The sequence below is a fragment of the Leptonychotes weddellii genome, chromosome 4, assembly GCF_054177405.1.
Source record: "Leptonychotes weddellii isolate Sample4059 chromosome 4, ASM5417740v2, whole genome shotgun sequence".
NCBI lineage: Eukaryota > Metazoa > Chordata > Mammalia > Carnivora > Phocidae > Leptonychotes > Leptonychotes weddellii.
Window position 1 is genome coordinate 84,791,715 of NC_138372.1, and position 22,953 is coordinate 84,814,667.

General features: G+C 52.8%; 1 protein-coding gene across 2 annotated transcripts in view; it reads left to right on the forward strand.

Annotated features, from left to right (window-relative positions):
* Positions 1-22,953, forward strand: part of SLC6A17 (solute carrier family 6 member 17) — a 49,277-nt gene that overhangs the window by 15,786 nt on the left and 10,538 nt on the right. For both annotated transcript variants that reach the window (XM_081815620.1, XM_081815621.1), the window contains 5 exons: positions 515-887; positions 5,396-5,553; positions 7,187-7,313; positions 8,064-8,245; positions 9,964-10,074. In XM_081815620.1, coding sequence (XP_081671746.1) covers positions 602-887; positions 5,396-5,553; positions 7,187-7,313; positions 8,064-8,245; positions 9,964-10,074 — 864 coding nt within the window. In that variant the 5' untranslated portion in view covers positions 515-601. The remainder of the gene's footprint in view (positions 1-514; positions 888-5,395; positions 5,554-7,186; positions 7,314-8,063; positions 8,246-9,963; positions 10,075-22,953) is intronic.

The window sequence follows — 22,953 nt, forward strand, 5'->3', positions numbered from 1 at the left end:
CGCTCTAGGACATGCAATTATGAGAGGGGCCAGTACCGTCATGGACGGCCCTTTATTTGGGTTTGGTGTCTGGTTTGGCTTTCTTCCTTCCTTCCTTCTTTCTTTCTTTTAAGATTTTATTTATTTATTTGCCAGAGAGAGAGAGAGAGCACAAGCAGGGGGAGTGGCAGGCAGAGGGAGAAGCAGGTTCCCTGCTGAGCAAGGAGCCCAGGACCCTGGGATCATGACCTGAGCCGAAGGCAGACTCTTATCTGATGAGCCACGCAGGCATCCCTAGGTTTACCTTTCGGTGATGCTCAGAGAGGGCCTGTGGGAAAACTGAGTCTGCAGACTTTGAGCTCCTTGGTGGGCACCCTCTGATGGGGAGGAAGGCAAGCTCCATATTCCAGGCCACTCACTGCCCGGCCTCTGAGTATGTGCCCTGGAGTGATGGGGGATCTGGGTCCATGTGGGCTCCTCACCTCTCTTGGTGTGGTCAGCTAATCCTCTCCTGCTCACCTGGTCACTCTCACAGGTCCCTGGATGAGAAGGAGCTGACAGCAGCCGAGTGTCACCTTCTCTGAGTGCTGGGGAGCAGGGCTTCGTGGCCCAGGCGGCAGCAATGCCAAAGAACAGCAAGGTGACCCAGCGCGAGCACAGCAGCGAGCATGTCACGGAGTCGGTGGCCGACCTGCTGGCCCTCGAGGAGCCGGTGGACTATAAGCAGAGCATCCTGAACGTGGCGGGCGAGACAGGCAGCAAGCAGAAGGCCGCAGATGAGGAGCTGGGTGCAGAGGACCGGCCGGCCTGGAACAGCAAGCTGCAGTACATCCTGGCCCAGATTGGGTTCTCTGTGGGCCTGGGCAACATCTGGAGGTTCCCTTACCTGTGCCAGAAAAACGGAGGTGGTAAGAGGCGGCCCTGCCTGCCCCGACGGCACCCTGCAGATGGGCCGGGCCCAGGGGTGAAAAGGAACACCCCTTTGCTGATGCAGAATTGGGGCTCTTGGCGGGTGGAGCTCGGGATTCTAGAGGAAGGCTCCCGAGAAATAGCCAGTGGTTAACAGCGACCGAGAGGCTGTCAGGCATGGTGATAATAAGGACCTGGGCTCTGGCCCAGGATGCCCTGCGTGGAGACCCCAGTGCAGCCAGTCGGCCCTGCGACCCCATGCAAGTTGCTTGATCTCTCTGCGCCTCTCTGTTCTTCATCTGTAAAATGGGAATAATAGTAGATCCTGCCTCACGGCAGAGTGGGGAGGATTAAATGAACTTTATGTGTGGAATGCTTAACACCGTATCCGATGCATGGTAAAGAGCAACGGTTGACCATTCTAATTAAATGCTTGCCGGGTGCCAGGCACTGTTTAACACTTACTGGATATTAGGCTGAAATGCATGAAACTGCTGATGTTTGAGCATCTTGGAACAACCAAAACACCAATTTCATACACTTCAACCATTGATTCCCCCTATACCCTATGTGAGGAAGGAGTTATTATCCTCATGGTAGAGACTGCAAAACCGAGGCCCAGAGAGGTTAGATGACTTGCTCAAGGTCACACAACTAGTGATAAAGTAAGGATTCTAACCTGGACAGCTTGGCCCTGGCGTCCGAGGACACCTGCTGCTGTCTCCCAGATAGGAGGGGGCCTCACACTACCCCTTGCGTTTTAATCCACCTAGAGGATCTTACCCCTGGTATCAAACCCGGGTAGCAGCCCCTCTGAGGCAGGCTGGAGTGTTCCAAAGGTAATTTGTTTTGAAACCAGGGGAAAGCTAACAGAAAATAAAGAGAAAAACGTAGCAGGCTGAAGACAATGACATTTATAAGCTGGGACATCTGCGAAAGTGACTTGAGCCAGCAGAGAGCCCTTGTGCCTCAGTCCCCGTGGCCTGGGACTGTCACACCCCAGACTGATGGTTGGCCACAGCTTTGTAGACATTTTAACCTGACTCCTTCTGTCTCTGCTCCATGGGACTCTGGCCACGGAGCCTCTCCCAGAGATGCAGCCCCATTCAGGGACACTCCCTCTTAACCCAGAACACACCCTCTCCGACCCAGAGGCCAAGTCTGGCTGGAGGCTTCCCCTCCGTTCCAGTTTCAGTTGAAGGGCAGGAAGTGAGATGGCCCCTCTGGCTGGTATAACTGAGGCCAGAGGCTTTTATCTTTCCACTAGACCATGGTCTATTTACCATATGCTCTCCATGCTTTGCAAGGTCTTCCCCGCCCCCCGCCCCAATCAATCAATCAATCAATCAATAACTGCCAGTTAGAGCTTTTGGTCTGAGTGGCATGGCCAGACTCAGGTCACTGAGTTGATACAAGACCAGCCCAAAGAAAGATACAATTCTGTGTGTGTGGTTTTCTTATGTGCTGAGAGATGCTGACAAGAGGCATCCATGGTGACGTCAGAGGACACGTTGCCTCTGGGACTCCAGCTGGGAACCTCTAACCTTGTGCTTTGTGGCTTAGATGACCAGCTCTGCCTGGGTGCTGGGTGCTGAATCAGAGTCCCTCTCCCCACCACACACACTCCCGGGGCAGTGGGCTTGCCAAAGGTCTCCTCCTCACGGTACCGCCAGCCCATCGCCCTGGTGCCAGACACTGTGGACAACCCCCAGAAGAAAAGCGTTGTTAGTGCTCAGGATTTTGAGCTCTCCACTCCTTGTTGCTGCTCACATTCTTCCATCCTCTCTGATTCCTAGAATCCCTTTTTATCTCTGCCTTTAACTCTCCTGTACTCTACGAGTATTATGGTAAGTCATCCCAAATGATTTTTGGAAGGAGGCTAATGATCCTATTTCAGATACAGGAAGGAGAAAACTGTTGGGTGGAGAGAGGCAGCTCTGTGGTTTTGAGCCGTGGGGGAGCCAGTAAACTTGGCTGAAATCATGGGTGGGCATTCTGGAACTCTGCTTAGCTCGCAGCACTCGATGCTGACAGTTCCTTTGATCTGCATTCTTTTAGTTTGCTTGTTTTTTTTTCTGTTGATTTTTATGAAAAAGGGGCAAATGTTCATCAAGTGCTGACGAGGGCGAAGTAACTCATGTAAATCCTCACAACAGCCCCGTGCAAGAGGTAGCACTGAAGCATGAGAAATGGGTGTTTTTCTGAGTCAAAGATGGTCACGTATCAGCAGTTTCATGTGGTTCTGCCGAATGTTATTATCCTCTTCAGAGAGATGACCAAAAGTGGCACAGAGAGATCAAGGAATTGGCCCAAAGTCACACAGCTAGTAAGTGGCAGAGCTAGGATTCAGGCCCAGGACGTCTGGCCCCGGGGTCCGGGTCTCAGCTCCTACTTGGTATGCATCTCAACAGGCTGAGAACCAGGTGGTCTTTCAAATCCCAGAAATAACCTCAGGGTTTGCCGGAAGCAAGACCCAGAGTACAGACCAAGACAGAGACTGCAGAGATCAAGGAGGTCTCGGAGGTGCCACAGCCCAGCTTCTGAGAGCTTGACACCCTGACCAGTGCTCCCAGCTATTGAGAGGGAGGACCCGAAGTTCCCGCAAGTCACTGGAATATCAAAGGGGATCCCGTTGCGTCTCCAAATTGTATTTTTGAAGGCAGGAGAGGGTGCATTTCCGAATGATTTCAACAAGGGTTGATAAGAAAAAGGACCTCTGCCTAACCAAAAATCCTCACCCGGACCCCAGCTGCTGAGCGCTGTGTGTGGCTGGGCTGTGGCTTGGGGTGGAGAGCTGCTGCCAGCTCCGTGCCCTGGGCCCGACTCGGGCCACTGGCCCCAGTGGCAGGTGGCGGCTTGCCCGTGGCCAGTCTTTGCTGAGGACTGCTCTGTGGACAGCACACATGTGGAGGCTCTCCCTGGTTCTTTGGGGAGAGGAGAAAAGCCTTCACAGAAGACGCCAGCCTGCCCTCGGGACACCCCGAAACCCGCCTCCCTGCCCGTTTTGCCCCACCCAAGGGGATATGGCTGAAATACAAAACCAGTGAGGTCGTGTCCCGTCGCTTTTCTGCACGTCACGTGCCTCCTCTCTCATTTCCCCAAACCCAAGACCAAGAGGCAGAACAGGGGTCCTTCAGGCCCCCCTCCTTTCAGCACCAGGATGGTCCTGCTTGTTAGTGCCAAGTTGAACTTATGTGTACGTGTGGCCATGTGTAGGTGTATGTTTAATGAATTAGATGCTGCCATATGAGGCTGGGTGGGTTACCGCCCCTGGAAGACTTTCCTGATTAGTTCTGTTGGACCCTGAGCCCTCCCTCGGCATGCCCGGTGCTCAGCTGGCCCCCTGTGACTAGTCTGCGTGCATGCGTGCGTGTGCGTGTGCTGACATTGCTCACGTGAACCTGCGGGTCCTGCCTCCCAGACTGCGAGCTGTCCTGGGATAGTGGCTGTGCTTTCTTTTGCCCCCAGACCCCCCCACTGCAAGTGCCTGGCACAGGGTAGACCTGTAGTAAACAGCTGACTGTTGCCAAGTGCTGGGTCTTGTGCCCAGGAAATGCCTGATCCCCGGCTTTCTTCCGAAGCTTGGATACACATGGAATGTCGTATTTCGGGGGGCAGAGCTGTGTGTGGCTGGGGGTCTTTTGGATACTCCCAGCCGGCAAGGCTTGGTCTGGGGGTGCTGGCTGACCCCCGGGGCCCTGGTGACTGGGGCTGTCTGGCGGTTGCTGGCACGACTCTCAGGACAGATCACTCGTCTGTGTCCAGACACGATTTTAATTCTCCTGCTAAACGCCCTGTCACTTGGAATTGAGGCTGTGTCTGCAGTGAGGCCAGGGACAGTGAGTTTAATTTATCATCTGGAATCTTTATCAAGATCTGTTCTGTCTATTCATTACCATCCTCCCGGCTATGCTTTTCTGAACTGCTAATTTCTCTCTCTCGTTCCTCCCAATTAGCTGTAGATTAATGGTGGTGCCTGTCAGACCCTCTCTCCTTGGAGAGCTTCCAGGCTCCGCTTCCTTGGAGCTGCCTGGTCTGCGGCGTCAGCATCTGTTTCAGAGGCGGGGAAGGCCGTGCCTGGGGTCTGTGCCTCTGGGGAGCAGCGAGTGAACGGGGCCCACTCCTTCTGGGGCTGCTTCTCTGGGGGCCGGGAGGGAGCGTGAACAGGTGTCCACACAGTATGTCAGGACGCGACTGGGTCCGTGCAGGACTTGACGGTGGATTCCTGAGAGACGGTACAGCATCTGTCTGTCTCTCTCGGGATCTAACCTTGCGAGCAGTCCTCCCTTAGCGTTTCAGATCAGGGCAGTCAAGGGGAAGAAGGGGGGTCCCGGTGGCCAGTGCATGGTGGGTCACATGTAGGAACCAGACCACTCCTGCAGGAGCACAAGGCCTGGCAGCAGTTTGAGGATGGTCAGAGGGTGGGTAAGACTGTAGGACGTGGCTGTCCTCCCTCACCCTGGTGCCGTGCTCCGGACACCCTCTGACACTCCTCTCTCCTCCCCAGGTGCCTACCTGGTGCCCTACCTTGTGCTGCTGATCATCATCGGGATCCCACTCTTCTTCTTGGAGCTGGCTGTGGGCCAGAGGATCCGCCGTGGCAGCATTGGCGTGTGGCACTATGTGTGCCCCCGCCTGGGGGGCATCGGCTTCTCCAGCTGCATAGTGAGTCGGGGGCCCACACGGGGCAGGAACCAGCAGGCTGAGGGGCCGCTCCCGGGAATGGGGTTTGCAGTTGGGCCAGGTCAAGGGCAGGGAGGGAGACCCTCTGCATGAGAATTGCTTACAGCCAGCATCTCAAGGCCACGCATTTCCTACGTTGAAAGTGAGCTGTGCTTTCTGAAGCAGGATATAATATTTGGAATTGTTACCAAGGAGGAAAAGCTGGGACATCTCAGCTGGAGTTCTCTGCGGCCGGACCGCAGAGAACGTGGACCGTCCCGGATACCTCTGTCTGCTTACCAGCCCATCAGCCCCGTGTGAGGGAGGCCCTTCCTCTTTCCTTGATTGAAGAGTATTGGAATTGGGCGAGAGTGTGGCCCAGGAAAAGGGCGCCCTGAGGCATGAGGTCTCGTTGCCAGTTTGTTAGGCACAGGAACAGAGTTGGAGAAGGTTTCAGACAAGAGCCCATGGCTGACCCAGGAGGGCTGAGGCTTTGGAACAGTGGGAGCCAGAGAGGCCCCACTGGCCTGGATGGGGAGCTTGGTGAGGCTCATTCACGGGGCTGGAGGTAAGGCTCTGCTTAGTTCTCTAGGTAAGGAAACTGAGCTTCCCTTAAGGGTAAAGCACACGGTGCCCCTGCTCACACCTGCTTCTGGAAGGGACTGGGGGAGGGTCTGTGTAGCTCCCGCAGTCCTGCTGGGCTTCACCTCTGCTCAGGCTGACACGGCTAAACACAGCGTCTTCTACTGGGGCTGGCCATGTGTGTACCCATGAGTGTGAGTGGGTCTCCCCTCAGCCTGAAAGCGCCCAAGCGGAAGAAGTAGGGGTCTCTCTCCGTCTATATTCCCATTAAGGTGTGCCGTAGGAGTGTCTGCTCCTCAGGTGACACTGAGGCAGCAAGGGGCCCTCAGCGCTCACACCGATCAACGTAACAGAGCTGGGCCCCTGGAGGTAGAAGGGGCCTCTCAGCATCCAGAGCAGATACAGCAGATCCCTGTGTGTAAAAGCATCGCTTTCTGAGAAAGCTTTCGGACCCTCAGTCCGAATCTACGCATTCCTCTTTCAAGTAGAATTCTGCCAAAGCTAGTGTTTGTGTTCCCGAGACACGAGAAGTGATGTCTTTCTGGGGGCAGGCTACCGCCAATACCAAAGAGAGAGCGGTGTCCTAAGAGGAGGGAGGGCATAAGACGCCAGTAAGACGCATCCGCAGAACCTCAAGTGCACTGCAGTCTGGGGCTGTTGTCTATAGAGACAAAAGCTGTGCCGGCCTCCATGGTCCGGAGGGCAGCTCTGGAATTGTCATCCTGAGTCATCAGGAAATGATGGGGAAATGCTTTAAGCATCTTAGAAGAATTTCAAACTGGAAAGGATTAACATTTTAAGAGTTCATTGCTTAAAGGAGAGATCTTTAATATCTGAAACATTCCTCTGTGGATTCCCTGAATACCAGATGAAGAGAGGATTAGGAGGAGGCCCTCAAAGCCCATGCCTCATTCCGCCTCCTCCTCCTCCTGCAAGACCTCGAAGTGTTTTGTGCGGTCAGGGGGAGCCTGGGCCTTGGACCGGGAGTGGGGGTGGGGTGGAGTAGCCTGCGGCCTTCATGACCCCTCCCCCCACCGTGGACCCTTGTCCTCAGGTCTGCCTCTTTGTTGGGCTGTATTATAACGTGATCATCGGGTGGAGCATCTTCTACTTCTTCAAGTCCTTCCAGTACCCGCTGCCGTGGAGCGAATGTCCTGTCATCAGGAATGGGACTGTGGCAGGCAAGTATGGGACCCTCTGAATAGGACCCCACCTGGGGACCCCAGCCAGCCCGTCCCAGGAAGGGGTTGAAGGAGCCTAAGAGGCTTAGGCACAGATTTGGGATATCATTGACTTGTGTCACCTTGAATAAGATACCTACCGTCTCTGATCCTCATTTCCCATTCTGATGGCCTATCCCCTAGAGTTCTCAGGGAATTGAATGAAATGAGGATAAGGCAAACTCTGGAAAGTGTGGCTTTGTTTAGTTGTTATCAATGATCCTGTGTTACTCGAATACCATCCTATCTGGAAGCAGCCTTAATTTGCATGCCAGTCTTATAAAAGGCTGGATGATTTATTCCACTCGTAGATGGGTAAACTGAGGTCCCAGAAGTGGCTTTCCTGTGTTTTGCACCAGGATCTGGGATGAGAAACCAGATGTCTGACTCCTAGCTCAGGACCTTTCCCAAGGAACCTGAGGCCAGTTCTGCCTAATCCTTGCTGCCCTCCACGGATGGAGGCGGGCAGGGGTGGCATGTGTGGGAATTCAGCCAGATCCGTGTGTCCCGAAGCCTCCCGGGCCCTATCTGGAGCCCCATCTGGAGTCCTCAGGGTCTGCCAGATCCTGGCTAGCCCAGAAGGAACACTGGCCCTCCCTGCTACCCGCACTCAGCCGGGGGCTCGCCCACTGCTGCCCTGGGTGGGGATCAAGCAGAGGAGGTGGCCCCACAGCCCCGCCTGAGGCCCTCTGGCCTTTGCTGTTGTTCCAGTGGTGGAGGCAGAGTGTGAAAAGAGCTCAGCCACTACCTACTTCTGGTACCGAGAGGCCCTGGACATATCCAACTCCATCTCGGAGAGCGGCGGCCTCAACTGGAAGATGACCCTGTGTCTCCTGGTGGCCTGGAGCATCGTGGGTATGGCTGTCGTCAAGGGCATCCAGTCCTCGGGGAAGGTGAGCAGGAAGGGAGTCAGACCCACACAGGGGGCCACAGAAGAGCATGGCGGGCAGGGGGCTGAAGGCACCGGGTTACGCCATGCAGGGTCTATTGAGTGGGCTTGGCCTCTGGGTGGCTCAGGATGACGACACAGACCCGCCGTGGAGGTGATGGGCGTGTCACTGCTGCATCATTTTTCCCTGTGAACAGCCCACCAGGAGTGGCTAGGAGGGGGCTTGTGGAAAATCAGTGCTTGACCCCCAGCCACCTCTGTGCTCAGATACCTCAGGCCTGCTCCGCAGACTTTAAAGAGAAAGAGAGTTAGGAGTTCGGACCCAGGGACATTCGTCTAGATCCTAGCCCCTTAGGTTCCCAAGCAAAAGCCCTAGAAGAGCCTGCTCTGAGCACTTTTTGGTGGAAATCAGCAGCGCACTGTGTGTGAACTAAGGGGCGCCTTGAGCAGGTGGGTGCTGTGAGCGAAGGGGCCTTGGGGCCTCCGAGGGTGGCTCTCCGATGCCCTCTTAGGGTGCAGCCCAGCCAATCCCACACACCCCCTTCAGGCAGGGGCCCTTTCTTCTTTGTCAAGTACCAGTATTCACGGACTGCCAGGGCTGGAAAGGACATGAGAGACCCTGTGGCTCAATCCATCCGTTCTACAGATGAGGAAACTGAGGCCGGGAGCCGGGAAAGCCCCTCCCCTGAGATCACACAGCCAGTCAGTCCCAGAGCTGGAACTGGAGCCTTGGCCAACTGTCTGAGGCTCCAGGTTCCATGGACTTCTCGAGTAAGGAAGCTAAGCCTTGGGAAGGTAGAGTATTCTTGGCTACCACCTCTTCCCTCTCCACAGGCCAAAACAGTAGTTGACACTTGAGGGCACTTATCAGGTACTGCCACACGTACAAATGCTTTTGGTCCACAACAACCTTATGAGTTAGGAAGCCTTACACCCATTTTATAGATGCGCAGAGGGAAGCGCACAGAGGTCACGTGAATAGCTCAAGGTCACATGGTAGGTAAATGGCAGAGCCAGGATCAGAACTCAGGGGCTCCAGCTCTGGACACACACGCTCTTTCACCTTCAACACCATCCCACCCAAACAGCCGTCTTGATTTGTTTCGGTGCAGCAAACACTCTGTGAGCATCTCCTTCCTGTGTGGCTCTCTGCCGGGCACAGGGGAATACAGAAATGTGCAAGAAATGCACATGCTAGAAAACAGCACGCAGTGTATAATCACAAGAGGCAGGACCTTTTCTGATGTTTTGGCTTGGGAGCCATGTCTGTAACTTCCTGGATGCCTTCTGTCAAAGGAGCTCTAAGGACAGGGGAGAGCCTTAGGGGGTCCGCTGGAGTCAGGGATGGAAAGGCAGGCATGAGACGTGAAAAAGTGAGGAGGGGAGAGGAGAGGTTTCCTTGCCCCCTTGGCGGCCCTTGGGGGTGGGGAGGCTGTAGGCCCAGCCCTGCCAGCCCTTGGAAAGGGGGAAGCTAGCCCCAGGCCCAGCCATGCTGACTCCAGCTTGTCTGTGCTCTTGCTTCTGCCTTGGCTTAGTGCCAGGCGCACAGTGGGTTTGGCCCTGTGCCCAGGGGTCCCAGGGCTTCTCTTTCTGCTGCCATCAGAGGAGGCTCGTGTGCCCCAGCTGTGAGCGGGGAGGGGGGTGCCCCAGCTGTGAGTGGGGAGGGGGGTGCCAGCCTCAGGAGGCACTCTGCCCCACGGTGGGTCCCTGTCCTCTCTGTAGGTGATGTATTTCAGCTCCCTCTTCCCCTACGTGGTGCTCGCCTGCTTCCTGGTCCGGGGGCTGTTGCTGCGAGGGGCCGTCGATGGCATCCTACACATGTTTACCCCCAAGGTAAGGGTCTGGAGGACACCAACAGCTCCGCTGGGCCCGGCCAGCGTCCTGCAGTTTAGCGCTCATAAGGACCTGTCATGTGTCAGGCAGTCATCACAGGCCCCTGGAGGCATGCACTGGGGAAGGGCCATGCACCTGCCCTCAAGTTTCCAATGAGAGGGACATCACCTCAATTTGGGTAGAATCGGAAGAAGCTTCAGGGAGGGGTGACCGGGGAGCAGATCCTATTTCAATGAATGGCCGTCGGACATTGCAGTCAAAGGAACTGCAGGAGCAAGTGTGGAAAAGCACTGGGCACACTTGAGGCCATGGTGGGAAGGCAGGTTTGGCTGGGGCATGGGGGTTGGGAGCATGGGTGGTTTCATCAGTGGATCTATGACAGCAGGAACCAAGGAGATGCCTAAGAAAAGGTATCTCCGTGCTGGGAATCCCAGCTTGTACCCAAACCAGGGGAACAGTGTTACTGTTTTTTTCAGGATAATAGAGCACGCGGGGTATGATTTTACCCTTACCAAATCCATCCATATCTTCGCACGTTTCATCCCGCCCCCCATAGCCCAGTGAGGGACCACTGTGCACATTTCACAGGGCTATGGCAGGGCCATAGTCATCCTGAAGAGATACATGCAGGTTTCTTGATGGTGGTCTTTGCCACCACATGGCCTTGCCTCTCTATTCCCCACTGGCCACGACTGGCATGAGCTAGTCCCCTGAGCAATAAGGAGATTTCAAATGCAGAATGGGATGCCCTTCAAGGTGCCCCAAGCAATGTACACTAGTAACCCATCGGGGAAGGCTGGGGAGGTCCAGTTCCAAATGCCAGCTGATCAGTGAGCAGCCAGCTCATTGGTGAGACTCCAGGCGATGGGCATGGGTCAGAACACCACCATCTTGAGGCCCTCAGTCTTGGCCCTCACAGTGCCATGTCACACGTGTGCTCACCCACACTGGTGTTCACACAAGAAGTTCATACAGATGACACAGGGAGAAGAACCCAGATCTAATGGGGAATCCCTATTCCCTCCCAGCTCCGCTCTGCCGCTGGGAACATCCCCAGACGTTGGGGGATGGCAGTGGGTAAGACACACACCACTCATAGTCATCAGATAGGAAATCCATTGGCCCTGGGTATTCTTGGATAGAACATCTGAGGCTTACAACCATGGAGGTCCACTTCAGGAAGAGCTTAGTGAATCTCCTGACCATGAGTGTGCCTCCCGAGCCACGTGGCTGACATGAGGATGTTGTGAACAAGTGATATGTTTGGGGGGAAAGGGCCATGAGAAGAAAGCCAGTGGTTTTTATGAATTACTTCCACTGTATTTCTAGAATCATGATCAATCTAACGTTTTCACTTGAGTCTTTCAGTTATATTTTACTGGACTTTGTTAGGAAACAATATACTCTGGAGGTGTTCATAAATGGGGAGATTCACCCAGGTCTCCAGATGGGCAGGCCCCTTGGTGGCATCCATCTTGAGAGAGCCCAGTAAGGGAGGGATTCATGAGACTGGCTTCTGGTCCCAGCACACACAGTACTGTTCCCTATTTGATTCAGACACTCTTTAAAACATCTGTTTAATCATGAAATGTCTCAGGCATGTAAACACACATATATAATAATATAATAAACATTAGAGAGGCCATAAAATATTACAGAGGCCATAAAAGTGCCCTTATAGCCTGCCCTGATCCCATGTCCTTCCTCCCCCAAAGATAAGCACTATCCTGAATTTGGGATTTACCCTCCTAATACACTTTTTAAAATTCGTAATACATATACCCATATGCATAAACAACGGATAGCATTTGTGCATACTTTTAACCTTTACATAAGTGGCATCGTATTATACGCAACTTCCTGTGACTTGCTTTAGCTTTTATTTTTGCGCAACACTGTAATCTGAGATTTATTCATAGTGCTGTTTGTAGCTCTAGTGCATCCATCTTTCCTGCTGTATCGTAGTCCCCTGTAGCACTGAACTGTATTTGTTCATTCTCTAGGTGAGGATCATTTATGTTGTTTCCAGCTTTCACCATGGGGCTAGGAGTGCTACAGTAAACATTATTGCACAGGTCTTCACGTGCACAGTTTTCCCAAGGGTGTCTGTGTTTAGGAGTGGAATTGCTATCTCAAAGGGTATGCGTATCTTCAGTTTCACTAGACGGTGGCCAAATTGCTCTTCCAAATGGTGGCCATGGCCAACACTCCCACCAGTTGTATAGGAGAGTCCCTGTGGCTCCACGTTTATCAGACTTCCATTTTTGCCAATCAGCTGGATGCAAGATGGTGGATGTGCACTTGGAACAATAGAGGACACTCCTTTCCAAAACCTTTTCCTGGATGTTCAGGAAATGGTGTGATGCCACTTTAGCATCTGCAGGGGTCAGAGTCCCCCTGAGGTGAAGTTTAAAGAAACCGAACCTGGAAGGCCCTGGAGGAGCCAGGTTACCAAGACCCAGCAGGTGGCCCTGGCCCATCTAGCTCTTGTGACTTCCAGTCTGGGTAGAGCCTGTGGGCTCGTCTTGAGATCTTGCTCACTGAGCAGTTCTATGGGGCAGCTCCTGCCCTTGACTTTGAATGGATGTGTTGCACAGGGAAGGGGAGGCCTAAGGGCCTCAAAGGCCAAACTCTTCCGTCAAGGATCCCCCTTCACAGCCTGTGCTGCAGGTAAAGCTAGTAATGATGGCTGGGTGAGGCTCCTATTTACAAATTCCTCCAAGCCATCCACAAAAAGGGTGGATCCACTCTCAGTCTTCTGACTGTCCATACGTGGCAGACTACTGCTGCAGAGCTCTGACTATGCCAGCACAGGATTGCTGAGATATGAGGAACCCTGGAACCAATTCAAGTTCTTGACCTAGAATGGTGCTATCGAATGCTAGGGTCATTGCACACAGCTGCCCAGGCTGTGCACTGCTCCATTTATATTGACCACAGTGGGAATGAAATCCCCAGGGGTCATGCCATTTGGCAGCCATGGCGGAGTCCAAGAAGATTTTTGGCCAAGGTATCTCCGAATCCACTTGAAAAAAGCATAGGCTCTCCATGGATATGCTGAATGTCTTCTTATAAAGTCTTCCAACATCAGAAATAATCCAAACCATAGGATCTGGCCTTTCAGTCCATGCCCTCAAGCAGTCACTGAGTGTGTGACAAATGCAATGTGGCCAGGATACCATGATGACCCACTAACATCTTTGATGGGACAGTAACTCATGTTGATGGCTAATTAAGTTCTTGGATTCCTCGGGCAACTTCTCTCCTGATTACTTTCTTTCCATCCAGTGAAAAACCCAAGTCAGCATGGAGGGCTACAGAATTCACCATGTGACTGGCTCAACACAGAGTCGTAGATTATGGTAGACTTCTCACCACCAGAACTTTCAGAAAATGTTTATCAAAATTACAACTGTTCAAGTCCTTTGGCCCAGCAATTCCACTCCCAGGTACTTGTCCTACAGATATATTCACTCACAAGCAAAATGATCTGTGCACAGTATTGGTCACTACAGCAAATGTTTTAGTGGCAAAAGATTGAAAACAACCTGAATGACCACCATTCATTTATCCCTTCGTTCAGCAAATGTTCGTGGGATGCCTGTTATGTTCCGGGCTCTGTTGTGGGTCCTGGGACGCAGCCATGAACCAAGCAGACAAACTTCCCAACCCTCCTGGATCTTGTATTTTAGGGAGACAGGCGATATAAGATTAAGGACTTGTTGGGTGGTATGGCTAAGGAGAAAAATAAAGCAGAGAAAAGAGGATTAGGGACACCAGGGAGAGGGGTTGCTTCAGACAGTGTTCAAGGAAGGCCTCCTTGAGAAAGTGGCATTTGAGTAAAGACGTGGCAGGTGGGGGAGCAGGCTGTGTGGATATCTGGAAGTAGCACTTTCCATTTCGGAGGGAGTGATAAACGAAAAGACCTTGAGATTGGATGTGCCTGGCGTCCAATCCAAGGAGGCTAGTGAATCTGGAATGGGTGGGGAGAGAGGTAAGGACATGCGGTCAAAGGGATAGTGGGAGCGAGTTCACGAGGGTCTTGTGAGCCAGGTATGACTTTGGTGTTTACTCTTGGTGAAATGGGAGCCATTAGAGGTTCTGAGCAGAGGAGCAGCACGATCTGACTTCTGTCTTTGAAGGATCCCTCTGGCTGCCATAGAGAATCTGAGGGGGCAAGGGTGGAACAGGGAGATCTGCCAGAAGGCTCCATCCAGGTGAATCCATCCAGGTTCTAGAATTCATCCAGGTGAGAGGTGACTGCAATTTGAGCCCAGGTGATGGCAGTGGGAGTGATGAGAAGTGGTCGGATTGAGGATATATCTAGGAAGTAGGGTCAACAAGATTTGTTGTTGGATTGGACGTGAGGGGCAAGAGAAAGAGAATGGTCAAGGATGACTCCAAGGTCTTTTGCTTGAGCACCTAGAAGCATGGAGTTGACATTTATGGAGATGAAATTAGATGGTGAGAGGGGCAGGTTCAAGACTGCTGTCTGGGATGTGGCAGGTCTAAGATGTCTAATAGATATCTAAGTGGAGGGGCGCCTGGGTGGCTCAGTCCATTAAGCATCTCTGCCTTTGGCTCAGGTCATGATCCCAGGGTCCTGGGATCGAGCCCCACGTCAGGCTCCCTGCTCAGCGGGGAGCCTGCTTCTCCCTCTCACTCTGCCTCTCCCCCTTCTTGTGTTTGCTCTCTCTCTCTCTGTCAAATAAATAATAAATAAAATCTTAAAAAAAAAAAAAAGATATCCAAGTGGAGATGTTAAGTAGGCAGTTGGTCAGATGAGTCTGCCGGTCAGGTGGAGATATAAATTTGGGAATCAGAGAATTTAAAGCTGTGGACTAGTGATAGCATCTCATTGCGGGAGCTCTCTTCCCCTCGTGCCATTTTTTTCTGGGAAGGAGGAAGCGAGGGCATCGGTTGAGGGTCTGAATGGTGGAGGGGTGGTGGGGGCCTAAGGAGGAGCGAGTGTGAGGTGACAATGCAGGGGACAGGGAAGGCGTGCAGCACAGCAGGGGACACGGGTGTGCGGTGCAGTCAGCCCGCACGGTGTGGCTCATATTTCTCCAACTCCAAGCTGGACAGTTCCTCCTATTTATACCTCTGAAAGCAGGCTATCTCCCACAGTGAGGGGGTACTTAGAACAATCCTGTGCTTTACAGTGGATGGTACTTACTGGTGCTGGGCACTGTTACCCGCACCTTACATACATCAGCTCCTTTAAAGCTCATAATGACCCTTGAGGCAGAGGTTATTCTTGCCATTTTGCACGTGGGGAAACTGACACACAGGGAGGTTAAATAACTCATCCAAGGTGTGATTTCTCTAGCTATGCTTAGCTGCTGGAGGGCACGCCCAGAGTCGGTGGAGGGTTGGACCAGGGTCGGGAGGCAATGACGCGGGACGACCATGGAGAGAGGTGGCAGGGGAGTTAAGAGGGTAGCAAGGGACTAACCAAGTGATGGGCCCTTGACTAAGCCGATCAAGAAGGGAAGTTAGGCTCCAAACAGGGTGGGGGGAGTGAAATGTAGGTGGGTCCCAGTGAGGCTGAAGAATTTTTGGAGTCAAGATACTAAAAAGAGCTGGAAAGATGGGGTGCTTTGGGGTTCAGGGCCCTTAACGTTGAGGTCCTCGTTGGAGAATAGCGCTCAGATACGACAGACGCTATGGCACGACCCGAGGCCTGGGGTGGAGGACAGGATTGGTGGAAGGGAGGAGCTGAAGGGACCGAGAATCCTGATGGCAGTAGAGCGGGACAGAGAGAGGAAACCGTGGAATAAGAATGATGACCTGGAGGAACGGGCAGCACCCCATCCACCTCCAGGCCCAATGGCAGCACGGGCATGCACGAGAACAGCCTCCACCCCAGCGGGCTGCAGGGGGAGCAGCGGCCTCAGGCCCACCCTTGACTAACCAGACTCCAGCCAGTGGACCGGTTAATCACCGGGGCGTATCCAGGCAGCAGTAGCTCTTGAAGGCCCCCGGTGGTTCTGAGGGGCAGCCAGGCTGGAGAAGCACCGAATCAGAGCAGGGAGGACCATCCAGGGAAGGGGTGTGGAGATGGGGGATTTGAGGGATGACAGACTGTGAGTTCCAGGAGCCCTAGAACTCTGTGGGTTCCCAACTCAGCACGACAAGGAAGTGTGGAGCTGGGGCAGGGCGGTGGACATCTCTGGTGTGGACAGTAGGGGAGGAAGGGGAGGAATACATACACGCGTAGATATGTTTGTTGGGGGTGTGTGTCACTGATAGATGCGTGAAATATCACTGGAAGGGCACGCAAGCAGCAGAGATCATGGTCACGTCTAGTGAAGAGGAATCGAGTGTTTGGATCGAGTGGGGGAAAGGAGGCCTTACTGTGCCTTTGTGTGTCCTTTGAGTTTTAAGTCCGGGGTCATTGGTTAAGATGAAAGCCGCACAGCCTTCGGGGGTAGGGGCTACCCGGCAGAACCTGAGCTGCGAGCAGCTTTGGCATCAGCTTCTCTCTTCGCCACCTCTGGGGTCTTCACCAGGGAGCCCGACCAGCCCCCGGGTCAGGGCGCGTGTTAACCCTTAGAGAAGTGGGGTCCTGGAAGGCCCAGGGGCAGAGCTCCTTGACCCCCACGAGTAGAGGAGGGCTTCTGGGCAGGACGACCAGGGCAGGCCAGCCTTGTTGCCAGAGGGTGGGCTCTGGAGCCAGACAGGCTGGTTCGGATCCCAGCTCATCTCTCTGTGGTCCGGGGGCAAGATGCCTGGGGAACTCACTCCGTTTTCCTCAGCTGCGAGATGGGGTGAACCCTGGTAGCTCCCCGACTGCCTTGTCAGGACACCATGGAGGGCTGCTCCTGGCGTGCGGAGAGCGCATGGTAAGCCGTAGTGATTATTATTCTCTCCCTCGTGAAGGTGACACTGTTCTTGGGCAGTGGGAACCCGGCGCTCCAGTGCCATCTGGTGTCTCGCGGCCCCGGCTGGCTCGCACACCGGCAGGTGCCCGGCAGGGCTGAGAAGCAAGGGCGTGGGCTCCGGTCATGCACCGGGTCAGGCCAGGAGCTCAGGAGCTGCTCGTGGATTCTGAAAGCATCTTCGTGCCGCTGAGTCAAATGTGTGAAAACACCTTGTTCTCTGTGTGAGGAAGTGACTCAGCCAATGTGCCAAGGAGGTGGCAGGAAGCCCTTGCTGTGTTTCAGGGTATCTCCCCCCCAACCCCTAAGGAGGGTGCGAGTCTTGTCTTTGGTGGGGAGAGCCCGTTTCCCACCTCTCCTCTTGCAGTCACACCCTGACGTTTGCAAAGGACATTGGGCTTCCTGAGGTCTGGCCATGGGTTCATCTTCTGTAGACACTATGATCAGGACCTTGTTAGAATCATGCACCCCAGGGCGCCTGGGTGGCTCAGTTGGTTAAGCGACTGCCTTCGGCTCAGGTCATGATCCTGGAGTCCCTGGATCGAGTCCCGCATCGGGCTCCCTGCTTGGCAGGGAGTCTGCTTCTCCCTCTGACCCTCCCCCTTCTCATGTGCTCTCTCTCATTCTCTCTCTCTCAAATAAATAAATAAAATCTTTAAAAAAAAAAAAAAAGAATCATGCACCCCAGAAATCCTGATAGATCCCCTTTGTTTTCTTTTAATTTTTAAAAAGATTTTATTTATTTATTTGAGAGAGAGAGAGCACGAGCAGGGGATAGAGGGAGAAGCAGACTCCCTGCTGAGCAGGAAGCCTGATGCAGGACTTGATCCCAGGACCCTGAGATCATGACCCGAGCTAAAGGCAGACACTTAACCAACTGAGCCACCCAGGTGCCCCGAGGACCTTGTTGGAATTATGTACCAGCACCCCAGAAATCCTGATAGAGCCCCTTTAAATTCAAGGAACAACAGGCATTGAATCCTAAAGGTGCCTGACTCACTTTACCCCCAGCTGAACATAGAGATCTGGTCATCTCCATCAGCAAGGGAGTCCCTCCAAGCCCCACTGGGGAGGGTGCCCAGGGGCTGCTCACACAGGGCACTTTTCTCCTCAAAGGTTAAGTTTTGGCACTGTCAGATTCTTTTTTGGGGCCTCATTAATATCACATTTGGATCCACCAATTTTCTTCAAAATAATCTAGGGATGGAGCATGGGGGTACAGAGGAGACCGGGTTGGCCCTATGTTGGGAGCTGTTGAAAATGAGTGTTGGGTACATGGGGGTTTATTATACTATCTTCTCCATTTTTGTACATTTTATAATAAATGTTCCATAATTTTTAAAAATGAAGAAAGAATAGAAAATACAGTCTTAACATACAAATAATTTTTATTCCCATTCCAAATCATCACATATAAGACATTCCTACCCTGTCCTTTGAGAGTCTGTCCCCCAAGTTATAGGGTGAGCTCCAATGATGCAGTTTGGGATGATGGCGGCCTACCTAGGGTGGCTGCCAACATTTGTGGAACTTGGCCCTGAACAGTGGCTGGGCCTAGGAATTTACCCATGTCTTATTTTTAGATTTAGGGAATGATGAAAATCCTAACAATGACATGTTTGGGTCTCACAGATGATTCAGACCCTTTAGTAAAAACTTTAGTAATGACTGATATAGATGAAAAATGAAAAATCACCAGAAGAAGATGAAGAAGAGAAGAAGTGGGGGAGGGGGAGGGGGAAGGGAGAGGTAGAAAAGCCAGAGGAAAGGAAAAGAAGCCAGCATTAAAATAGCCATGCTTTAGAAAGTAGAAGTTTAAAACCATAAGGATCTTCTTGTCCTAGAAGCCTGCATCCTAGCACAAAAAGGCCAGGACAATTTCACAGTGCCTGGTCTGGTCCTTCCCGCTCAGCTCACCTTCAGGAAGCAGCCTTGTCTGTCTCTCTTGCCCCCAACTCTTTTCCTTGCCTTCCGTGTACCAGACATTGCATTCAAAGATGAACAGGAGATGGGCTCCGCCCCTAAGAAACACAAAGTGTTGAAAAGAAGGCAGACGTGTAACTCTGTTATGCAGGGGTTGACCAGAGCTGGGAGAGCCCAAGGACCATGACAAGCTCTGCCAGAGGCATCAGGAAAGGCTTCAGAGAGCAGGTGATATTTGTGCCGGGTTTTGAGAAATAAATAGTTTTGCCAGAATGTGAGTAGGAGGAAGGGAATTCCAGGCAGAGGGAACAGCCTGGGCAAAGGCCAGAGGTAAGATACCGCAGTGTTTTTCAAGAGTAAGTTCACTGCATTTGGAGATAGGGACAAAAAGTGGGAAAATATTTTCCAGCACACAGTGGAGAATGATCAGGGATTTTTCCACATGCAAGGGAGATGACCAGGGCTGTGTCCATCTCAATTTACCCTCTCTTACAAAATCTTGTGTTCTTCCTGCTTGGAACTCACCAGACCACCCAGAGCCCAGCCATTAGGTCTACGTTTCTAGCCCAAGGGAGGTGCCTAGGTTCCAGCTGATTGGTGAAACTGGCATGACTGACCTTTGTGAGCATCAGTGAATACCTGCATGCCTTCCAGGCACAAGTAATCCCTCCACGCATTTCCAGAACTTTCTGGGAGAATCATTGAAGAACCCACCCAGGAGAGGGGAGATACAGAAGGCCTTTCCCAGTGGGACAATGATTACTTTGTTCTCCTTTTTAAAATAATCTTCAAATTTCTGTATAGGCCTCTGTTTCCTTACTCACGATGCCAAAATCCAAATAGCCCCGAAAAACAAAAGTTGTTTTTTCTTTCTCCTTGAACTCATTTGACGGCAAAATGACCTGAACAGATGTGAGGCTATTTTTAGTCTCTATTGATTCACTTGGTGTGAATATTCATATTCATATTCTGCTGCAAAAATACTAATGTGTTTGATTACGGGGTGCTGCCCCAGACCCTGCTGGGGGTGTTATGTAATTATGTGGCATATTCACTACATTACCTTTCTAAAACAGAGTTAGGAACAAGAGCCCAAATTCCACAACCAGTCTGGCCTCAGGGCTTTTAGATAAGGAAATGTGGGCCTGTCATTCTACTTTTGTAAAGAGGCCATTTTGAGCACAGTGGACCCTCAACAGTGTGGGCTAACCGTACCCCATTTCCCTGGCGTCTCATTCTCCATACTTCACTGTGACTGTTTTAAACCTCTTCCACTTGTCTGCAAGTCCCGACTTCACCCCTAACAGATGATTTGGCCTCCTGCTTTACGGGTTTAACAGGAGCCACCAAGACAGAAACTCCCTCGCAGATAAGGAACATCCAAACCCGCCTGCACCTGCCTGCCCCATCCCGTTCTTTTGTCCTGGTCCCTCCATGAGCAGCTCCAGGGTCTCTGATGGGAGACAGCTCCCGCCCCTCTAGACCGCCTGCCCTCCATCTGCTTTTACCTATCATCAAGTCACTGCATTAAAGACAAAAACGAGACAACAAATCAATAGTTTTCATAGCCTTTGCCTGAACCTGCCGTCTTTCTCCTCCTGTTCCAAGGTGAGCTTCTCCAAGGAGTTGATTATCCACTTTACCTTCATTTCTTCCCCTCTGCTTCTCGGCTCTCCTGGCTCCTACCTGACTCGGGCCCCATCGCTTCCCAAATGCTCCGAGCCACCCGGGACCGGCTCACCCTAGTGTATTTTTCCGGGTCGCATGGGGCCCTCCTCCTCCCAGGCCCGCTTGCTTCCTGTGGCCTCCGATCCAGCCCTCTCTTGCTCTTGCTCCCATCTGGGCTGCTCACCTCCTCTCCCTCCCTTGTGAGACCCCCTCGCCTGGGCCCCTGGCTCGCCTCTTCTCAGCGCTCCACAGTTAGGGCCTCAGTTCCTTCCGGCACACCTGCTCCTCACAAGTTACATTTCTGGCTCAGCCTCTTCTCTGGACTCTAGACCCACTTGTCTGCCTGCCCACTTGACCTCTCCTCTTAGATAGTGTAAAGACACATTAAATTCAGCATTTCTGCAGCGAATGCCTTGATCTGCCCTGTTCCAACCCCATCAAGACCTGCCCCTTTTCCTCGGACTCCATCTGCACCCTGCCAGGTAGGCGGGCCAGAAGTGTGGCTGTTGCCTTGACACCTGACTCTTCAGCATCCCCCCATCTCCAGTCCGTGGCTAAGGTCGGCTTGGTTGCTACCCTCCTCCTCTATATCTCTTAGCGGTTTCCCAGATTAGGTGCTTTCTTAGGACCTTTGGTCTGACTCCTCTGCCTCCCAGCCTCACCTTTTCCTCTCCTGCCTTGTCCTTGCTGCTTCTGGCAGCCTGGGCTCTTCCCTTAACTTTCACCTGCCCGCCTCTGTCCTGCCTCACCTCTGGGCCTCTGCACACACTGTTCCCTCTGCGGGAATGCTCTTCCCGCTCTTAGCCTTGCTTTTGTATCTCTCAGATGTCAGTTCAAGGATCCTTTCCTCCTGGGGAAGCCTTCTGTGGCATCCTGCCTGGCTCAAGTCCCCCCGCTACAGGCTCTCGGAGCGGTGGGTGTCTGGCCTGCACAGCCCCTGTCCTAATTGCCACTCAGCATCTGTTTGCGGGGTCATTTGACAATGGCCACCTCTCCAATTAGAATGTCAACTCCCCAGGAGCTGGGACCTTGCCTGTTCTTGCCCTCTATGGCTCCCCATCACCTAGCACTGGGTCTGGCCCACATAGGTGCTCTGTGTTGGATGGATGAGTCATAGTCACAGGGAGGCCACACATTACCACTGAGGATGCAGAGAGCGGGGGTGGGGGGGAAAATGAGGGGGGGTCACGTCTTCTGAGGGATGTCGGGGACTGTTAGCTCCTGAATGTCTGCGTTCTGGGCTTTCTTGGTGGACCAGAGATGACTTTATTTTGTGCAAGGTAGGGGACCTTAATCTCCCCCAGAGCACACATACTTTCGGGCCAGGGCTCCATTTGCATACTGACCCTGAAGGCTCTGCTCCCATTGTCCTCCCCTTCCTCCTCAGCCTGCAGTGCCTCCTCTGGCCCCCAAGCTTGCCCACACCTTCTCCGATGGTGGAGTGACGCCAGGTGTTCCCATGTGCCTAGGGAGCTGCTGAGGTGATGGACGGCTGGGCCTCTGTCCTGGGGGCTGGGGCTGTAACATAGCTTCAAGTCCGATGCCTCAGTGTGCCCATGAGGAAGGACTGAGCCACGGGCACACAGCGAGGGGCGGCTGGGCCAGGACCAGCTAGGGCTGGTGCCTGCAGGGATGGCAAACTCTCTAGCGCCTCCTTGTCTCCCTGGTCTGTCACTTGGGTCGACCTCAGCAGCAGAGGTCCAGGGGGCAATGCTCTGAGGAGTAGAGGCGTCAGGAGACGGTGCTAGGACGTTGTCGTGGGCTGCATCAGACCATCTGTACTTGAGTAACTTCTCTGCCCCAACAACCAGCTCCGTCACTTGGAGCAAGTAATTTCCACCTTGGGGTCTCAGTTTGCTCTTTCGAAATGTGAATAATAATTCCTGCCCCTCACCAAGAAAAAAACCAAAAACCTGTCCCGTCTAGGTCAGAGGCATTTTGGCAGGATTAATTTTGCTACTTATGTGCCGGGTATTACTTGTTGCTGCCACATCTGATCCTCACAAGCACCGTGGGAGGGACACTGTATTATTATTCCCATTTTTCAGATGGGAAAACTGAGCCTCATAAAACAGGCACTATCACTACTGGGTATTTACCCCAAAGATACAAATGTAGGGATCCGAAGGGGTACATGCACCCCGATGTTTATAGCAGCAATGTCCACAATAGCCGAACTGTGGAAAGAGCCAAGATGTCCATCGATAGATGACTGGATAAAGAAGAAGTGGTATATATATACAATGGAATATTATGCAGCCATCAAAAGGAATGAGAGCTTGCCATTAGCAACGATGTGGATGGAACTGGGGGGTGTTATGCTGAGCGAAATAAGTCAATCAGAGAAAGACATGTATCATATGACCTCACTGATATGAGGAATTCTTAATCGCAGGAAACAAACTGG